Source organism: Zootoca vivipara, chromosome 2, assembly GCF_965207765.1.
Source record: "Zootoca vivipara chromosome 2, rZooViv2.hap1.1, whole genome shotgun sequence".
In the NCBI taxonomy this organism is placed as follows: Eukaryota; Metazoa; Chordata; class Lepidosauria; order Squamata; family Lacertidae; genus Zootoca; species Zootoca vivipara.
The window spans coordinates 36,828,980-36,850,069 of record NC_142584.1 but is presented as its reverse complement, the minus strand read 5'-3'; the positions used below and the strand labels follow the sequence as shown (position 1 = coordinate 36,850,069).

The 21,090-nt window shown below is 40.4% G+C and overlaps 1 protein-coding gene across 2 annotated transcripts in view; it reads right to left on the bottom strand.

Annotated features, from left to right (window-relative positions):
• The window catches only part of COX10 (cytochrome c oxidase assembly factor heme A:farnesyltransferase COX10), a 95,964-nt gene that overhangs the window by 11,278 nt on the left and 63,596 nt on the right, over nt 1-21,090 (bottom strand). For both annotated transcript variants that reach the window (XM_035104664.3, XM_088661652.1), the window contains exon 6: nt 3,715-3,947. In XM_035104664.3, the coding sequence (XP_034960555.1) occupies nt 3,715-3,947 (233 nt within the window). The remainder of the gene's footprint in view (nt 1-3,714; nt 3,948-21,090) is intronic.

Here is a 21,090-nt window from a genome sequence, read left to right as displayed (position 1 = left end):
GTATTTGTTTAGCAATAACTCTTACTTACGAATGTTTCTACTTACGAATGGAGCTCCGTCCACCATCTTGGATGTGGTTTAGATAGGATTTTTTTCTACTTACGAATTTTTAGATAGGGTTGCTTCTACTTACGAATTTTTTCTCCCAATGCATTCCTATGGGATACGACTTACATTTTTTTTCGACTTACAAATGTGCGTTCAGAACGCATTAAATTCATAAGTAGAGGTACCACTGTACCTTTTAACAGTGAGATTTTCAAGGAATTTGGTTTTGGTTTTAGTGAGGTGCAGCACAGAGGGGAAGACAGAGAGGCAGCGGAAGCCACAGGACTTGTAATCACAGCCAGAAACACAGTGCAGATAAGTGAACATAACAATTGTACAGCAGAAGCCCTGCTTTGGTTGTTGAACATTCACTAGTCATGTCACAGAGGACACACAGCTTCTAATATGAGCTAAATCATTTGATTTAAACTTCTTTGTCTCCTTCACTGCAGAAAGGCTAGTTAGGTCCTTCTTGCATTTTCACCTTCATTTTCTCTACCATGTTCCCTTAGTTCATAACAGAATCTGTTCACATCTACTACTCTGATCACTTGTGCCTAGAGCAACAAATGCTTTGCAATGCTAAGAAGAATACAATATGCCCCCCAAAAGGCTGGTCACCTCAGGAAGCTTCATTAGACTGACCCTGCATTTTCAGGTCTCTGTAGCCTTTGCTTCAAAAGCAGCAGCATCAACGAAAGGAGCATGCCCACTGAGCTAACACAACATTCCTCTGATCTTTTTGCATGAATCTGAGATCCTATCGTGACTCACACTGCAAAGAGAATCACAAGAGCACTGCAAAACCGAAGGTTATGTTTGATCTTCAAATTAGGAGGAGTCACATAATCCTGGTTGACTTTTGGCTGACTCGGTGATGAATAGTTCCTGTAGAAACACAGAGCATGTGAGCACAGAAGAGGGAGAGTAGGATAAAGGCTTGCACTTACATATGCCTGAGGGCCAAACTGCACACAACACTCAATGCATCACTTGGAAGCATTGCAAGTTGTTATATATATATATATATATATATATATATATATATATATATATATATATATATATATAGTGATAGGTGCAGGGGAGAGACCTGCAGCTTTAATCCTTCCATCCCAAGTTGTGATCTCAACAAAGGTTGTCCATTTGCAGCATTATTAGTATGAGGGTTAGTACTGGCTCACTTTTGGAGCGATGGGAAGCTCCAAAGCAGGACAATTGTTCCCTAGCAACTGCTATTCGGGGGCCACCAAGGCCAACTTAGCAGCTCTCTTCAATCATTATCCCTTCACATGATTACAACCAAGAGATCATCTTCTTTGGCGATCACTTGTAGCTGAGTAAGATTGTCTTCCATAAACACGGGTTTAACAATGAGTCCGTAAGTGACTGTGGAGGCCAATTCTGGATCAGCACAGTGCTGATCACGGTGTGGATTTGCCAAGCATGCCTTCCTCTTAGCACGTTTCTCCCTTGCGTCCTGAGATTGAGTGTCTTCAAAGCCCATGACACCTTTGGTAAAGGCTGTTCTCCAACTGGAGCGCTCACAGGCCAGTGTTTCCCAGTTGTCAGTGTTTATGCTACATTTTTAAAGATTTGCCTTGAGACAGTCTTTAAACCTCTTTTCTGGCCACCAGCATTACGCTTTCCATTTTTAAATTTGGAATAGAGTAGTTGCTTTGGAAGACGATCATCAGGCATCCGTACAACATGACTAGTCCAATGAAGCTGATGTTGAAGAATCATTGCTTCAACACTGGTGATCTTGAGACACCGTTGATGGAATCTTTCGAGGAGTTGGAGTTAGCGTTTATAAGTGGTCCATGTTTCACAAGCATATAGTAAGGTTGGTACAACCAAGAGAGAGAACAGGGCTGCACTCTGTGGCCCTGCCCTGTGTCCTGAAGATCTGAGGGCTCCTTGAGTGGTTTAGAATCCTGTGCCTACATGCACAGACCCAGGCTCCCATATTTCAGACTTTTAAGCCCTAGTCTTCAGCAGCTGAAGAGGGATAGTGGTTAGGAGAATTAAGGATGTTTTGCCCCGATGTAAGTCACTTCATGCTGACTTACACTGAACTGCACTTCTCATTTTATTGCCAATTCACCCAGTTAAGAAAGATTATTTTGGAACTCTTTGAAATTCTTTTTTTGTTTTCACCACTTGGCCACCTCACTAAAAGGTAAAGGACCCTTAACAGTTAAGTCCAGTCATGGATGATTCTGGGGTTGCGGCGCTCATCTCACTTTACAGGCGGAGGGAGCCAGCGTTTGTCCGGGTCATGTGGCCAGCATGACTAAGCTGCTTCTGCCGCAACGAAACATGGAAACCAGAGCAGCGTACAGAAACGCCATTTTCTCCCACCGGAGCAGTACCTATTTATCTACTTGCACTTTTGGGCGTGCTTTCGAACTGCTAGGTTGGTAGGCACTGGGGCCAAGCAACAGGAGCTCACCCTGTCGCGGGGATTTGAACCACCGACCTTCTGATCAGCAAGCCCAAGAGGCTCAGTGGTTTAGACCACAGCGCCACCTGTGTCCACTGCTCAGCTCCAATGCAAGTTTAATTATGAGCATGTTAAAAAGTACAGGTTCTAATAGAACACACTTTTCTCATCCCTCCACTGTGAGAACAGTCAGTTTATTCCAACTCTCTGCCATTGTTTTGATCCTAAGTGCTAGCAGCCTGGCTCCTTTTTGGTTCAAGCAGAACCTGTCCCTTTTGTATATGCTTGGCTTATTACAAAACCTTCTCCACCGCCTAAGATATCAAAAGCTGTCCTTTGACACTGCAATCTTAGGCATGCATTGAAATGCCTCAGCTTTGCCTGTCTACCTGGCACTGCAAATAGGACAGGTAGAATTCTGGAGGAAGCAATTCTGGAAGTTCTGAATTTCAGCTTCTTGCTTACCCACCTAAAGTTTGCTTCCAATACTGCACAACTACATTTCCCCATTTCACTGGTGCTGACATGCACCATGACTGTCACCTTCACTCTGACAGTATCTACCAGTCTAACTAGATGAAACGTGACTTCCACAACCTTTGCACCAGGTAGGCAAGTCATTATGCAGTCTACACACCCCTGTTGGCCTATGGCCATAATAAAATGATTGAGGTCTTACAGATTGAAGTCTACTCACCTGTCACAAACCCATCTCTATGCGTTTTTAAGGCTTGAATTACTCACTGCTACAAGCCCCCTCCCCCACCAGAGGTCATACCTTCTAAAGATTTGCTACCTTGTTCTGTAGACTGACCCTCCCCCCCTCTCCACAAGATCCTATTTTTTGTGATAGCAGAGAAGCTGCCACTCTGCAATCCCATTCTTGAAGGCTTTGCCCATAAATATCACTGGTTCTGAGATTCAAAGAACTGAATGGGTCCTGAACCTAAGATAGTCTTAGTTTTTTGACTGACTGCAAAATGCCAAGTCAGTGGAAGAGAGAGTCATGCGGTACACCATGAAATATGCAGATCCGAAATAATGTGAATGAAACCAGTGGGCATTGGTTAAAAAGAAAGCTCTCTATTGGGAATGAAGTCATATGTGAAACCAGTACTCATTCCCACAGTATAGTAACTTTCAATTGGTCCTAAGAAGAAGACACTCAATTCTCTTCCTCCTCATGGTCCCATTCCCACCCCACCCCAAGTAATTCTCACCTGCATCCAGACTGCCGGTTGCTGCTGTCCAACCCATAATTGGGGGAATAGCACCAACCACAGCTCCTACCCATGTATTGACAATGCTAATTCTTTTCAGCGGTGTGTAACAGCATGTATACAGGATGATGTTGAAGGCTCCCAGGGCTGCAGTAAGAGGATTTACTCCAAAGGTGAGCAGAGCTATTCCTGGAACTGCACAGGAGGCAGCAAAAGACACAGCAAGCAAAGGGCTGTAAAAAAGAAGAAACAAACAAACAAACAAGAAAATGTAGAAACATGTTAGTGAAAGGAGGATCTGAGGGCAGATTTTTATTAGTTATCTTTTTATCCAATGCTTTCCTGATAATTCTTTTTTATTAAGAAATCTTAAATTGGGCAACAGGGATAACCACAGAATGAATGTACATTTAGCAAAAATCTACTACTGTACAGCATAACTTCTTCAGTGGTGTACAGAGAACAATCCGCAAATTTGACCTGCAGGCAAAACAGGTCTGGTGCAGTCCAATGCAGACTGATCTCGACTTAGCTTTTGTCTTCTCGCTCCTGCAAGGAGGCGTTGAGGGAATTTGAGGTAGCTATATAGGCAGCAAAGCTTCCCTACCTGGGAATTTAGGCAGGTGTATATGGAAGTTGCCATTAGGCATGTTAAAGCTAAACATTCACCTAGAGACACACACACACAACTATTACATTCTATATAGCATAGTGCAAGAAACATGTCTACATATTATCCAAGCTTTAATTACACAATGTAATACTTTCAACAGAAATTTGTGTTCAAAATTTATTGCCCCGATTTAGCAGAATGTATCAGAATCCTAGAAGCTTAAACTATGGGTTTCACTAAAGCTCCAGATCTGGCTACGTCAGCTCTTGACAGTGGGGAAGAAACTATTTTTAATAAAGCATCTAAATGTTGGGTGTAGATTTTTATAGCCCCACACAGACCAGTCACCTCATAGTGTTTTATACACAATTGCAAAATAAGCCTAAGCATGGATGTGCACAGATCACATTAGAATGCTGAGAAGGAACAAATGTCTGCCTTCAATTTAACTTTTAATTAAATGGACCAGGCCAACAATTTGATAAGCTGGAACATGATTTTACCAGCTTTACAAACCCAATTGTGGATTTTGCTGATTTAATTTAGTGGAATGCAATGTTTATCAGATTTTTCTTACAAGCTTCTGAGCCAAGAAAAAAATGTTCTTTTGAATACATGCAGCTTTCAGTGAACCCATTCAAGGACTGACCTTGTAACACTTAGACCTATATTTACACAACAACATTAGTTAACAAGTGGCAGAGTTTTGTCATGTGAATCTAGCACCTTGGAAATGGAGGCAAGCTCATCACTTGATCACTTGGCTCAAGTATCTGTGTAAAGATAGCTGAATGGACTGGTGATGAAGTTCAGAGGGAAGGGAAGAGAAAAAGACAGGGAATTTTGTTGCCACTTCAGATGAGCTATAAAGGATGCTGTACTTTGAACACTGTTGAAATGGAAAGTAGCAAAAACAGGAGATTGAAACATTTTTTAAAAGCATGTTCCTCAATTGTTCAGACACACTTCCGAAACGTGTTTTTTTTTTGAAGCAGACGATAACGGTAAGTTCCCCCCTTTTCAATTTTCATAAAGTGGATTAATGTGATCTAGAGTTAGTGGTGAGTAGCCATGTCGGGTGATACCAAATTGTTCAGGGTGCTTAAAACAAAAAGGGATTGGGATGAGCTCCAAAAGAATCTCTCCAGACTAAGTGAACATGAAAACATTAAAATCCAAATGGAAACTCTTGTCTTGTGAATGCAGAACTTGCTTTAAAATATATGAATTATATTTTTTATATCTATTTACGCTCTGGACATGCCTTTCTTAGGTTTGCACCACTTCATGTGGTATAAAAACAAGTCAAGTGACAACTCTTTGAGGAGCTGGCAGAACACTCTGTGAAAGCCAGTATTATAGGGCTTGAGAGATTTTTCTGGAAAAACACAACTACTTGCCTGTAATACGGCCGACTGTTATTTATCAATTTTCCATATTACTAAATTGACCCTAGAAGCTGTAATGTGCAAATATCCTTTGCTATTGCAATAGGTGATGTACAACTAAAGGCCTAATATTAAAAGCCATGTTCATGCTAGGGAGATATAAATCTCAAAGCACTTTCTACATGAACAAGATGTTTGCATCTGGAATTTGGAAAGGCTTCTTTCATCCAGGAAACAATATTCTGCACTACTGACTCTGCAATATTTAATTCCAGAAGGGGAGACTTTTTTTCACAGTGTGCAATAGAAAAATAGGGGCACTTTTTCCCCACCCGTCCTTGGAAATTCAATGCAGTCACACTCTGAAGAGTACCTGTGTGACAGTGACAGATCCCATGGGGGACAATATGTTCCATTTCCCTTAGTGTAACATCTGCTCTGTTGACAAGTCATAAGCAGATTTCCCCCCCTGTTTGCAGACATAGCCTGGGACCTGATGATCCAGCTGGTGTGTTTTATCCATTTCTAAAATCACTAGGGGTGTGTGTGTGTGTGTGTGTGAATGGCTGTAATCGGGAGTTAGGAGAGAACTTTGATGAGGTATGAACGGATATACGCGGTGTGCCTGATGTACCACCCTGTAAGGCAAAAGGCTGTCAAAGCCAGCTCATCTTCACAAAACAAGTAAATTCTATGAAAATTTGCACAGCTGCCTTGTCTTTGGCAGTGCTCTGAACTACCACCTCAAGAGTGCCCAAGGGCACACAACCAGCTTCTGCTGAAGACAAAGAATATTGTTACTTTACAGAACAGGTTATTTCACTTGCTTTTCACACTTACCAAGCCAGGGCCCTTCATAAGCTACATATAGATGAGCCAGAGTGCAGCATATGCCACCCTACATTTTTTTCACTGCACTTCAAGAAAGGAAGCACAGAGAAACAGCTGCACATTTTAGAACACAGAACATACCGTACCCAGGGCCATAGCAGTATCCAGTGTGTCTACCTTGAGAGCTGCTTTTGCTGCCTGCATAGTAGACAACAGAGGCACTATTCCAGAAATCAAATTATGAACATATGCCACTGGTCTATTTGGACTGGCAGTGGATCTTTGAGGTCTCGGGCAAAGGTCTTTCCCAGCCCTGCTCATTCAGCTCCTATTAAACACAATATACCAAGAATTGAATGTGGAAAACGATGCATGGGAGGCATAACAGGAGCCTGTTGAAGGATAGGGTACAAAAATAAAATGAAAATAAAATGGAATTCGCTCTTCCACTGAGCTATGGGGGCTCCCTTCTACATTTTCGTAGGCCTCTGCTTCTGCACAGCCAGCTTAGTTTAAAAAGATGCTGCCTATTATTATTACTATTATTTAAATCACCATCAGATTATGGCAGGAAGGAGAAGCTACCTGTGTCAAGGAAGCCGATGACCTTTGCATAGCTAAGAGCCACTGTTTGTCTCTTATTCAGTACACCATGTAATCTTAAGGAATATGCAACATGCCTCCCCTTTGGCTCTGCAAGGATTACATCTCACAGGCAGTGGGAGTGACTAAAAGCTTACTGGGGAAAGATACGCCTGAATGGAGCAAATAATCAGAGAGCTTTTTCCGTCCAAAGCTCACTGACATTTGTCTCTAATAGCGTTTGGCTGGGGCAGAGCCCCTCTAACCTCATACCATCAACAGGGACTGCAGAACAGTGAAATAAAAAGGCTGCTTTCCTTCTCATTTAGATCAAGCTGCCACTGACACAGCAGGGCTTCCCAAAAATTGTCTGTCAGTCTGGGAAAGAACCATTCAATGATAGTTTTGGTGGGAAGGCAATCCCTTGTGAGTAAGAATCAAGTATCCATGCCCTGCACAGTTGTTATGCATTCATATGGAACTCTACTCATCCTGGGCAGTGGACAGCAGTCGTATTACAAAACCAAAACAAAACCACAGAGGCTTTTTTTTTGGCACCTAATTCATGTGAGACTATAAATCCTTTGAATCAAGGACTTTTGTTACAATGAACTGGTTAAACTATGTTTATATTTTATTGTTTTGAGACAGCTAAATACTGTCTTCCACTGCTGAATAGCAACATGATCATGGACTTGTTTCTGAATTTATCTGGGTCCATCACAATGTATTGCTCAGCTGCTCTCACCATGCCATGAAAGAAAGAGAAGAAAGAAAGAAAGTTCGATCTATAGGAACTGGCAGACAACACAGTTGGTGAAAACAGGCTTCTCCTTTTCAAACATAATTAAGAAATGAAATTGGAGGTCGAGGAAGCTACAGATTGGACATCCATAAATTAAGCCTAAAAACAGGCATTGATTAACTTCTCAGCCCTTATTACACTTTCTCTGCTGCATAAATTGAGATGTAGGCATGCATGCGTGCACACGGTCGTTTAACTCTTAAGTGCATTCAAGGAAATGCTGTGTGCAATTCAACTTTCCAATATTATGGAATTTTGATTATTATTTTATTATAATAAATAATGGAATCTCACTAATGGGTACATGTATACCTCCATCTGAACAGGAGTGACAACATCAGCAGCATAAAAGGGCCCCATTTGTGAGAGACAAAATGCCAGGGCTTTGTGCTTGAGCACTGCTATTTCATTTGGCAGCACAGCCCTGAGCCTTCAAATGGAAGAAATGGTATGTTGAATCAAGCACCGTACATAGCAACTTTGTTGCACACCACCTTGTTCCAAAATGGACTCTTAATTGTTGACATGTTCAAGGCAGCTTATCCAAAACTGAAGTCAACTCAAAGTGAAGACCGGCACTTTCAGAAAATCAGGCACTCTGCCCCACTTTGGGAGAACTGATAGCAACATCATCACAAATGTCTCCTCAGAAGAAAGCTGCAGTGAGTTTGATGGGACTTACACCCAGGTAAGCGCGGAAGGGATTGCAAGATAAAATGTTAAGAAAGCCATAATTGCGTAGGCTTCAGATAACTACACAGATCACCCAGACTCCAATATGTGGCAGCAGATGGTGCATTAAGGATGAATTATCCCTATCTTGCTAACAAATCTCTTGACCGTATAAGTATTTTAATTTATCTAACATGGTCTTAGCTCATTTTTCCAGTTCCCACAGCAGCTTCTATAAAAGAATAGTAATAATAAAAAAACCTAAAAAGAGAGAGCATAAGGGTAAAACAATAGTAAAAAACAAAACAAAAACCTGTTCTTTATCTAGACTCCTACCTAACAGGCTAGACAACAACCCTGAGACTGTATTCATATTCCATAGTGCTCCATGGCATACTCTTTAACACATGCATTGAGACAGCTATCCACAATGAGACAAAATAGCACCAACCAGGCAAATGCCCCTAACCAGCTGCCAGTGCTAGTCTACACATTTGCTTTTAATCAGCCTTCCTTCCTTCCTTCCTTCCTTCCTTCCTTCCTTCCTTCCTTCCTTCCTTCCTTCCTTCCTTCCTTCCTTCCAGTGGTACCTTGTGTTGTGAACTGTCCCCCTTACGAATTTTTCGGGTTACGCGGTCCGGCAGCAGCAGCAGCAGGAGGAGGTGCCATTAGGGAAAGTGCGCCTCATGTTACGAGCGGTTTCCGGTTACAAATGGACCTCCGGAATGGATTAAGTTTGCACCCGGAGGTACCACTGTACTTTTCGGTTGCAGGTACACCAGCAATGAAACACTTCTCTCCCCCAAAGCTATAGTTTCATTGTTGCTGCTGACAACAGGAACAATTTTAAATTAACTTCGCTTTCATTATGTTCTGCACCAACAGGTAAGTGGTAGCATGGCAGTAAAGGTGAGATGGATGCTCCCCAAGACAGAAATTTCATCTGCGTACAACACTGTCAAAACAGTTTATTGTAATAAAAAGAGTCATTGTGAGCACATTTTTTAAAATGTCAACCCCACACTGATTAGGAAAGGCAGAATCACCAAACAAGTTGTTGTGAAGACAGAACATGAATGAAAAATAGAAGCCTTAATGATGCTGGAAAGGTTTTCAATTTGATGATTCATTTGAACAATGTATTCACATATTGGTTTCTGAGGCAGAAGTGTTAGGCATATAACCTTCAATTAGTTATAAATGCAAACAGACTTCACAAGCCTATTTTTCCCCTTGTCAACATTGTCTCATATAATGCTGTTCAGACTTGAAAGGCTGCGTCCCTCCTACAGTTTCGGCTACATTCACGTAAGCAAAGCTAAACCACATTAAGTACATCTGTAGGGGATGTTTGGGCATAATTACCACACCACTGTACTGTTCACACTTGCAGAGCGGTGTTGTGGACAAGTTTTGAAAGCTCTACGTTCTTTAGAAACAACTTTTCACAAGGTAACATTGTGACCTCTTCTAAAAGCAAAGACCTGCATCTTTGCACTGCTCTCAATGCATCAAGTATGCAGTTGTTCTAGAGCAGGCATCCCCAAACTGCGGCCCTCCAGATGTTTCGGCCTACAACTCCCATGATCCCTAGCTAACAGGACCAGTGGTTGGGGAAGATGGGAATTGTAGTCCAAAACATCGGGAGGGCCGAAGTCTGGGGATGCCTGTTCTAGAGCTCTAGACACCTTTTCCACAGCAGGTTCATGGATGGTGAAATTTCAATAATTTCTACAGATAACTGATGCCTTTACTGTTAGAGAAGTCATATAGTTATCATTTTATTTCAGATGTATGTATGTTTCAGTACTTGAACCTAAAGGCATTTGTGAGAGAAATGCATGTCTGTTTGCATAGGGGACGTTCTTTATTTCCACTTCTTACCACACTCAACATCACTCTGGGGTGTCTTCTAATTCTCAATAACATTTTTAAAGTCTCTTCCCCCCCCCGGGGGGGGGGTCTACACTGGGAAAGGGGAGATGAGAAAGCCCTGATCTATGAGCAGATGTCCACCCACACATCCAACTCCAGAATTTTATTATCTAAACTTTTTTTTTTGTAAGTCATCAGTCCTCATGCCCAAGGAAGGATATTTAAAGATCTAAATCAAATATACAATGCCCACTAATTTTCAAAATTTATGACTTTTATGATTTTGCACAATTACAGATAGTACCACCAGGATCTTTGCCACCTGAGCCATATAGAACACTCACCTACAGTACAAGGAAACACTTCCTGAAGTGACATAATTGTTCAAATTTCAGAGGGAGATAGGCATCCACAAGGAGGTGTAATGGATTGAGAGGGAGAACCTTACCAGTCTCAACCTTGGTTAGAAATAAATATAGGAGTACTTTTGGATATGATAGGGTAATCTTTTCCACATCAAAATGCAACCAGGGCAGTACCCTGTCACTCATTAATTTACAACACAAATGGCTCTTGTGCATTGCCTGGTACTGATTGTCCCACCAAGTGCATACACCTACTTTTTAAAAGAACAAACACGTGGCATCTTTGGCCATTTTGCTATCAAACAAACATCCCTTCCAGTAGGCACCTATATCCTTTGTTTTATAAAAATTAAAACTGCCTCTTGGAACCCTGGAGATAAGTTCTGCTGGCAGGCACTCTGTCTGACTCTTGAAACTCTTTGTGTCAGCATCACCTGTGGATGCACTACTGCGGTGTATCACAAGTCTGTCATCACAAGTTCCCAGCATGCATGAATCCAACACACCTGAACCTACTGTCTTGAGAAATACTGAATCACCCATGTGGTTGGAAGGTCATCTCTGGTGCTGTTGAGTGGGGAAAGTGTTTCCTTGAACTGCAGAGTTGCATGGTTAGAGTTACATTTTAAGGTCCAGTGTGTTTTTCCTGCTTTTCCTCCAGATAGGAAATGTTTATATTTGAAATATTTAAACACTTGCAGATTTTGTGGGCCTGAAGTACATCTGCATTCTTTATTTTCATTTATATTTTGGTGTATCTGAAGATGCTCCCTCCCCTTTACATAGAGACTGTACTGTGATATATGCAAAGTCACATTAGTTTATGCTGGCTGCTGGGTGGGGTTTGTGTCAAGTTAAAACTTTTGACGGAGAAGGATTCCCTTCATTTAGTTTCAGCTTTGTGGTGGTAGTGTGAACATGTGCACACAATGGGGGGAAATAAAATAAAATAAAGAATCCGCTTGAGTAAATGTGCTTTGAAAAGACATGCAGAGTATCTGCAAACCAACACAAACAACATAATCAGTACAAGCAAACTGATAAAACAACACATCTACTTATGTAAAGAACTAGGAAGAAGCAACCAAACAGGATAGAAAAGCATAGACAGATCTTAACTGTAAGCAAAAGAACGAGTCATTAACTAGAGGTAGAGCAACACTTAACCATGACATGGTACAACCCTAGCCATCGTCATCTTTACTTCCCCACAATTCCCATGGGGTAGGTTGGCATTAGCCTGTCTCCACACACAGATGTATCTGCTTGCCTCCACAAGGTTTGGACTAACTTGAAAATTACAATGAAGGCAACATTCATAACAAATTAAGGCGCCACCACAAAAAATCAAATCCTGGCAATTCCTCAGTGCTGAAAGCACACAGCAACTTGCTCAGCACATCTTTTGAGGCAGTTATATTTACATCTGGAGTAATGCAAACCACATTTACTAGTATTTTCAGAAGGGAAGAATAATCTAGTAATAAAAATAATAAAAGTGAAACTAAATCTGGAAGAAATATTCCTCATACCAGTAGCTGTTTCGTGGAAGATTTTTTTGTTTGTTTGTTTTGAAAAAAATAAACAAAAACCTGAAGTCCATAAACTAACTCTTGTTATAGGCACATAGTGTCAGAATTACAGCAGATCAACAGCCCATCTGTGTGTGACTATCAGCCATTCAACAAATAGACCCAAAGCTTTAAATCAAAACCGTTGTAAAATTGCACATTATGTAATCATTTAATGAAGCTGTATGTGGTGCTTGTCACCTACAAAACGCTTAAACACAGACAGGGAAAAATATGTTTTTACATTCAATTACTGGTTTTAATCAGAAATTTCCTTCTTGTCTAATGAGATATATCTTCTAATTAAAAGGGAGAAAAAACTATAAGCACAAGGATTACAGATTTATTGCTAAAGCTACCTTTTCTTGCTTGATGGGGGACACAGAGGCAATATCAATTACAGCCTTTAAAAGCAGGAAAGCTGGTGTCGCACTTTTTGCCACCATCTTTCCCTGGCTTTCAACCGCTTATGAACAATCAGGAAAACTGATGATGGGATCTGCTCTTGCAAAGACACAGAATTACATTAACCAACAGTGTAATGAAGTAAAAGGGCACTCATTTAAGCAAACAAAGTGGGCATTACAAGAGGAGGAAAAAATACTAATATGCATATTCACTTATTTCCTCACTCGCTCATGCAAAAAGGTTCATGACTCATGAAAAAGGCTGGAGGCTGTTTGGTTTTAAAATTGAAATGCAAAACTAAATTACAGCTTTAATTGAGATCTCAGGCTTCCTTCCATCAATCCAGGGCATTGGGAGGAGGAGTCCCTCTCGGCCACTCATGCCTAAAGCCTGAGAGACGGTGCTGCCCTTGGAGGGAGGGACAAAAATGAGAAATCCTGTCAACTCTTTCCCATGAATTATTTAACTCCCTCTCTACGTTAGAAATAAATTAGTGGTATGCCTGCTCTTGGACATCTAGTGTTGTATTAATCTTCTCAAAATAGTAGTTGGTGCCAGGTCAAGAAGGGCAAGATGCAGCAGAAAGCCCTCTATGCAAGTTCTTGGCAGAGTACTGAGCATCTCAGCTATAATATTTGGCTTCAAGCCACCAGGCAATAGTAAGGCAAATAAAGAACCCCAAATCTGTCATTGTTGTAATCTGTACAGACTTTTCAGTTTTCAATGTATTAAATGCAGAATTATTAAGATCCTCAGGCATTAGAGGTAAAACACACTTATAAAACGGATAGAGATCGAGGACAGCTAGGAAAAAGTATCTCAAGCAACTCTTTCCCCCTTTGATTTCTGTTTTAGGACAATGCCCCCCCTCCCCCCGTTTCTTCATTGTACTTTACCATCAACTACTTCATGCTGGCTGCAAATATTCATAACCACATGAAAAAAATATCTTGGAATATATTTGGGGTTAGAGTTCAACCAGACCTTACACTGCAGAAAAAAATGTCCTCGGCAGGCTATGGAATACCTGAAAGTAGTACAGGTAGGTGAATATATAATTTTGAAAACTGCTTGGGTGGCGGGGAGGGGGCAGGGGGAATGAGGAAATTCAGAAGAATATCCCTCTAAACTACCTCTACATAACTATCTCTAAATAACTACAGCTAAAATGCTTTTGCTAAAAAATTTAAGCTGGGTTGTAAACTCCCGAAATAGTACAAACATGCAACAAAGATATTGATAATTGCATACATCCTTCTAGCTGAGAAGGGGGCTAGTTCTACCAAGTGGTAAAGTGGAGCTCCTAAAACTCCATAGGGACGTAATAAATGGCTCCATGCTTAAAAGCACTTAAGTAAGGAATTTTGACGGTCATCATAATATTTTATCTCCTGATAAAAAGATTTAACAACCAATTGTCTGAAAAGGCAGAGATGTCTTTGATGTGCTCAGGCTTAGAAAAGAAGCACTCTTGAGCTGTTAATATCTCTTTTTGTCTACATGGCAATCCAGACTCATCAGTAATAACTTGAAGGTGGTCTTGATTTATCTTGATTGTTGGAGAGAGATGGAGCATGGACAGTAGGCCGAACATCCCAACACAATGGTGCATTTCTGTTAACTTGCAGACAATTCATGGATAACACATAACAATAAGCCAAATATGACTTAGCATGAAATAGCAGATGTGCAGACTACCAAAGAGGATATTGTGGTAGCGTTGCTCCTTCCCAGTCATTTGTCTGCTGTGTTGAGATAAGGAATGTCTAATGTATAGACATGCTTAGTATGGATGTTTAAAAATGGTCTAGTATACTAGTATATTATGCTGGTCGAGTACCGTAACAATAAACTAAACTAAACTAAACTAAACTAATGATATAGCATCTTAAAAATAATCTGGCTAGAGAAAAATTATTAATTTAACAAAGGATACTAAACCCAACACTCAAATCTCTTAAATCTGATTTCTGACATAAAGTATTGTAAATAAATCATTATGTATTATATTGGTTATTGTACAAATAGTAAAGCTGTGTAATTTAATTGTTTCAGCAACCTATCAGTATGCATGCTTTTCAGGAAATACATTCATCAAAAACTTAGAATCTTTTTTTAAAAAAAGCCCACATAATTATTTAAATAACCTTGATTGGTTTTTTTTAGTGATCCAATCTGAATGAAAAAGTTTGGAGAAGCAAAGTGTCCCTTGGACCCTCGAGATGGCATTTCTACTCCAAGCTATGTTACTGCAGTTGCCAGCAAGTCTACTTATTTGCAAAGGAATAAATATTGGCTGTGGTAAAATATCACATAGCCGTGTGAATTCACTTTTTTCTAAGCAAGGAAATAGCTCAATGCATGGCACCCCAGCTTTGCTGTCAACAGAGTATAGAAGCTGTTGTTTGAAAATGTAATTGACACTGTATTTTAACCAAATTGGAGGCAATTAGCTTTCCCAGATCCTAACCAATGTGAGTTGCAGATGTTCCATCTCCTCTGCCCAGAATTAGTGACTTGAGAGCACTATAAACAAGTCAGCTAGGTTTAAAGTAGTCACTTTGTTTTCTGAAAACAGACCAGTCTGTTTTTCATGCTTACATAATTCAGTGCTGGACCAATACATTTTCACGAATGTTTTTTATTAGGATAGGGACTAAGCATAAGGCAGGGCACTACAAAGAAATTTAAGGATTGGAATGATGAACAGAAAAAACTGCTCTTCTAATCTGTACACCAACTTAGCTTTCCTACACCCCCCAAAAAAGCTTTCACTAGAACCTATACTACTGTATAAGGAAGCCCCAGTTCACACGTGTGAGGTGAAAGTGTGGTGGGAATAGAAGCCTGAGGACCTTCACTCCGCCGAACAGATAGTGTGCAGTGAACCAACCCCCTGGGCAAACTGCCAATTGTGTGATTCTCCTCCTTGAAAAAGCAAGGGAAAACTCATATGAACGAGGTCTCAGTGCAGCTCAGAGCAAACCATTCTCCAAGTGTGCAATCCTTATGTGTTGTCTCGGGCTGAAAGTATGATCCAATGCTAAAAGACACCATCACAACCCATTTTACTTAGAGCGGAGTTTGATTGCATTACTGTATTGAAATAAGACCTGAGTGCAAATGGTTCTGAAGTTTCTCAGAAGGTCAATTTTACTTCATCCCTTTAGTGTCAAAAGGAAGTTTCCCCTCCCTGCCAAAAGGATTCCTTGGGGAGGGGGGGGGGGAAAGAGTCTACCAAAGGCCAAATCTCTTCCCTCTCAGGCCCCAGGCTTCATGCTGCTTTCTGCTGCCAAGGATATTCTCTGGCAGCATGCATATGCCAGCCTTATCTTCACCCATTATTACTAACCTACATATCCTACATATACTATTTGCAAATGCATTCTCTGACTGCCTATCCTTATGTGGCCAAAATGGTACCATCCAAACACACGAGGGAAATTACAGTGGGAAGCCCAAGCCTTGCAGAAGTACACATTGTGGGGTTTGTTTTTTAAATGAAAAAAACTCCCCAAAGCAGGGTGAAGGAGAAGATATCTAAAACAGGCCGATGGTAACTGAGTGTACTTAGGAAGTAAAAAATGCTGACTTGACTGCTGGAGAGAGAGAGAAATGAGGGAGAATGGAAAAATCATAGCTGCTTGGCTGAAACAAGGAACAGAAGTACTTCACCAAGAAACAGTGTGTAGCAGGCCCCACTTATTACTGTAACATTATAATATTCAAAGCTGTCCATCATCAGTTTTAAATGTATAAAAATACCAATACATTATTGTTCTGAGTTTGAATGCTTCTTTCTGCCTCCCAACAGTTTTGCTTCCTCTGCTACCCTTTTCCCATTTAGGTTCTAATAGTGTCTGCATATAGCACACTAACTTTTGAAGCCAAAGGCTGGCCTATCACCATCTTCAGGTTCACAGTAATAGCTGCAGACCCTCTTAATTCTTTATGCAGAAAACCTTGAACTGAGCAGGCCATTAGAAATTCATAATGAAGGCAAACTAGCAAATAAGTTAAAACCCAAATTCCACTGCACGGACAGGCAAAGGCCCAGGGTCCCCTTTCAGCAGGATTTATAGCACAATATTCACTGTGACTTTATCAAGAAGATTCCAATAAAATGTGTGAGAGGGCTCTTTGTGTATCTTAGCCTCTGGAATGCAAACTGTGCAGCAACGGCTATTCTAGCAATGCCTAATTAAAGTGTAAGCTCTGGTATCTGACTTGCCAAGTTGATAATGTGTAAGCTGTCCCTTGTTTAAAGGCCTTATAAACTCAACCATTTATAGAAGAAATGCACTTTTTACGTGACTTACTGTAAACAGAACTCAAGGTGCAAGCCATTTACTATCCCTGGCAGTTCGGTAATGGACTTGCTGAGTGGTGTCATTTCTGAAACTACTTGGCACATGTTGAATAACGGGGCTGCTGTGGTTAAGTAAGATAAGGTCCCACTATTAAAAACAGAACTGAGTGCTAGGGAGTTGGATTGTCTTAAAACAAAATGTACAAACACAAATCTGAATAAATTTGACAGACTCCATAAGGGCTAAACACTGAGAAAATGGCAGGCTTATCCCAGAGACAAGATGTATTGCTTCACAAAGCAGGGTGGATATATTCTTTATAAAAATAATCTGGTAGCCCGTAAGAAACATCGCTCTTGATGTGTTTCCCCCACTATTAGTTACACTCTGATTTTGGATATACACCACTGAAGTTGCAACACACCTACATTCTCATCTGAACAATGCATATAGGCAGATTTATATGGGCACTTATGCACAAGGGCAGAAATAAAGACAATGCTCAATGAGATAGCTTATTAGTTGCTTATCCCTATTTCCTTGGCTCTAGTCTTCAATTCTTCTTGGAGGCTCCCAAAACCCACTTACAGGATATATCCTGGGGATATTGCAGGCAACAGTCTTTCTTGCCACTCAGAATTCTCCCCAGTGCTGAAAACACAGACAGTTCAACTGAAGTGTTTCACTATCCCTAGGAGGACCTCCTGGTGACAAATTGTCACATACTACATTTAAGAAACAGCTCAATCATCTGGGGGGAAGGTTTGCCTCTCTGCAATTATTAGGACTTGACTTTCTGGAAAACTGAATTGTTTAGTGACTGTGTTTCAGCAATAAAAGTGGGCAGTGTGTTTTGCTGAAAATCCTACGGAACTATATAGCAATCTAAGCTAACAAGTATAAATGAAATGTTCTGCCAGTACCCTGTGCCTTTCTACTCCTGCACACTTTCACCACAGATGTATGTTCATCCAGATTAAATTTGCCAGTGGCTTGGATATCAAGACCACTGGGTATTTGCATGTCTACCATACTAGCTAATTATTTTGGTTCTGTGCCACAATAGACTATACTTCCCCATGGCTAGTTCCGAAGAAAAGGAAGTTGTCTGCCATTATTTCTTTTTTTAAAAGAAAAAAATGGAATTGGCATAAATGGTACATCCCCAAAGGTCTGTTCATATTGGAGGTAATAACCAGAAGGATTATAGGATACAATCGCTGTACTCCTTCAAACGAACTGGGCCCTACCTCCTACTGCGCAGCTGACACAGGAGGCTAAGACAACTCCATTAGGAGTGCATATCGCTACTCAGCAGTGGTCCTCAGAAGCAGATGGAGGGCTATTTACTCAAATGCACCATGACTCCTGGCTTATACATGAGCATCTGGGATGTTTCCTAACGTGATGTGATGCACAATGCACTCAAATTTATCAACTGTCCCACATGCAATTAAAGGCCCTGATAAATAATTCCATGGCAAAGGCCTCACAGCTGAATTGAAAAGCAGCAAGGCGTGAGGGGTCAAATGTTTCCGCAGGATTTCTATTTAACAAACAGAACTGCTTATAAAGGAATGTCTCTACTGCGCTGCTGCAGAGTTTTTTCACCCAGCACAACCAACTGAAACAGTGAGCTGAGTAGCTTGGAACGACTGCCATCTCCATTTAAAGTGCAATAATTTTGTATCTTGCATGGAGAATCAAAGAAATACACATACAAACACAAATCCACACGCAGCCACACATATGTATCTTAAAAACAGTTATCAGATTCAGTTTATGAACATAAAACAGGAACTCTCATTGACCATAAAGGATGTAATCAACACTGTGTGTGGATACATAGCTACTGCCATTCCTATTCCCTTTGGGAACGCAAGATAGTAAGCATTACAGCAATCCATTAGTTCATCCTTTGATGTGGGTTTTATTCTCTTTAAACTGTGTTCTAGCCTTAAGGATTTTTCCTTCATTGCCTGTAAATGTAGCTATCTGAAGCAGGGGAGTGAATAAGCGTCCTGCTGCTTAAAATGCAAGGGCAACATTTTCACGAGTAATTGGACATGTCAAAATATAAAACAGCCTTATTAAAATTTCTTGTTTACTACACTCAGGCAATGCCAGCTTCCCACTCTTCAGAGGAAATGCAGGGAAGAAAAGGAACTCAGCAGGAAAGAACACACTTGTTTTCATACAGTTATATTAAAAGTTGCATACCTCCAGGATAAACATTATTTGAAAAGAACACTGCTGTGGTGTTGCTTTAGAACTATGTTGTTTTTAAACGGGAACACCTCTTCCTCCCCACATCACGTTAAACAAAAGCATTTGCAACTTCAGTTCTGAGCCAGTTATCCAGTAACAAATATTTAACAAACCAGCAATATTTGAAACATAAGAAGCTGTGTCATATTGAATCAGAACACTGGTCCATGTGGCTCAGTAATGTCTACACTGACCAGCGGTGGCTCTCTAAGATTTCAGACAATAGTATCTCCAAGCCCTACCTTTAGATGCTGGTGACTGAACTTGGAATCTTTTGCATGCAAAGAATAACTCTACCGCTCTACTGCTGTACTACAACCTTTTGTGAATTCAGATGCATTTAAGAACTCAGGAGCTCAAGGGCATCCCTTCAGTGTCATTGGCCCAGTCCTGTGGAGTACTCCACCAACAGACTTTTCTATTCCTCCAGGTCTATGCAGGCAATGAAGAGTATTAATTGATATATGTTTTTAACTTTTTCTTTTTCTTTTGTTTTTATAGCTGTAAACTACTTTTTAAAAAACAATTTTTATTGAAGATTTTCTTGGGTTAGAAAACTATTTGCATTGTCTCTATTTTTAGGTCATAGAGTCTTTTCTACTGATAAGTTGCTGTAAACCACTTTGATATTTTTCATACTATAGCAATATACAATTTTTTATATAAGACTAAATATAAATAAGTCTTTTTAAATAAGACTAAATTTGAGGGAGTTCATTCTGCCAATGATGTCAGTTCCACTGGCAGGCAAAAAAGATCAGATTTTACCATTAATTGTTATTTTCTTGTTTAATTGTTCTTCTGTTCTGAAGGAGCTTCCTATAAGTGCCTAATATAGCAAATGAAACCAATGCAGATCATGAAACGAAATGAAGAGCAACAACTAAGCTTCCCTGGTTTTTGGAGAGTATGAGAGTCAATTTAAGATGATAACCTTCAACCTAACATGGTTGAGAACACTGGTCCCTTATTAAGTGTGAAAAGGCTCAGATTATAATATAACAAAATGCACAAAAATGTAATACATCATAATTTAACTACAAATAAGGGCTTATGTTACTGTTAGAATGTAGGGTGTGCATCTATCAAAAAGGTCTGATTTGAGAAAGATTTAACTTTTGTTATGCCAAATAAGTTAAAATATAACAACAAAGGAACCAAGTTGTTGGTTTTACTCCAACAGGAATTTTAAAGTGTGTGACAGGCGAAAGGAGACATATAGGCATGTTGAAATGATGGATAGGTGCAAAGGAGAATGCTGTGTTTACTCTGATTTCTTTTACCATCATCAAGTCAGCTTTCTGACTGTGGGGCAGGGAGCTGCCCTATCCTCCTGCCCTGGGCACTGTCATCTGCTCTGCTCCTGGATCTGATGGGCAGGATGGGGGAGAAGGGGGTACCTCTAGGGAGCGCAACTCAGGCAGAACTGCCACCACCACTGTGAAGTTGTTGCTATTCTATACAGTCAGAATCTGCAGAGGCAGACCTTGTAAAACTGTTTTAAGAACTGTAACTTTAAGAACTTCCTTTATTTAAAAGCATTTATAAACTGCTTAATAGTTTTAAAATCTCTTAATTTTTACTCGACCTTGCTTTGCTGTCCACCCTCTCATTCATCATTCCCTTGTGTGGGGCAGAGCCTTGTTGTGATTTTTTTTAAAATAAAAAATATCACACAATACTAAAAA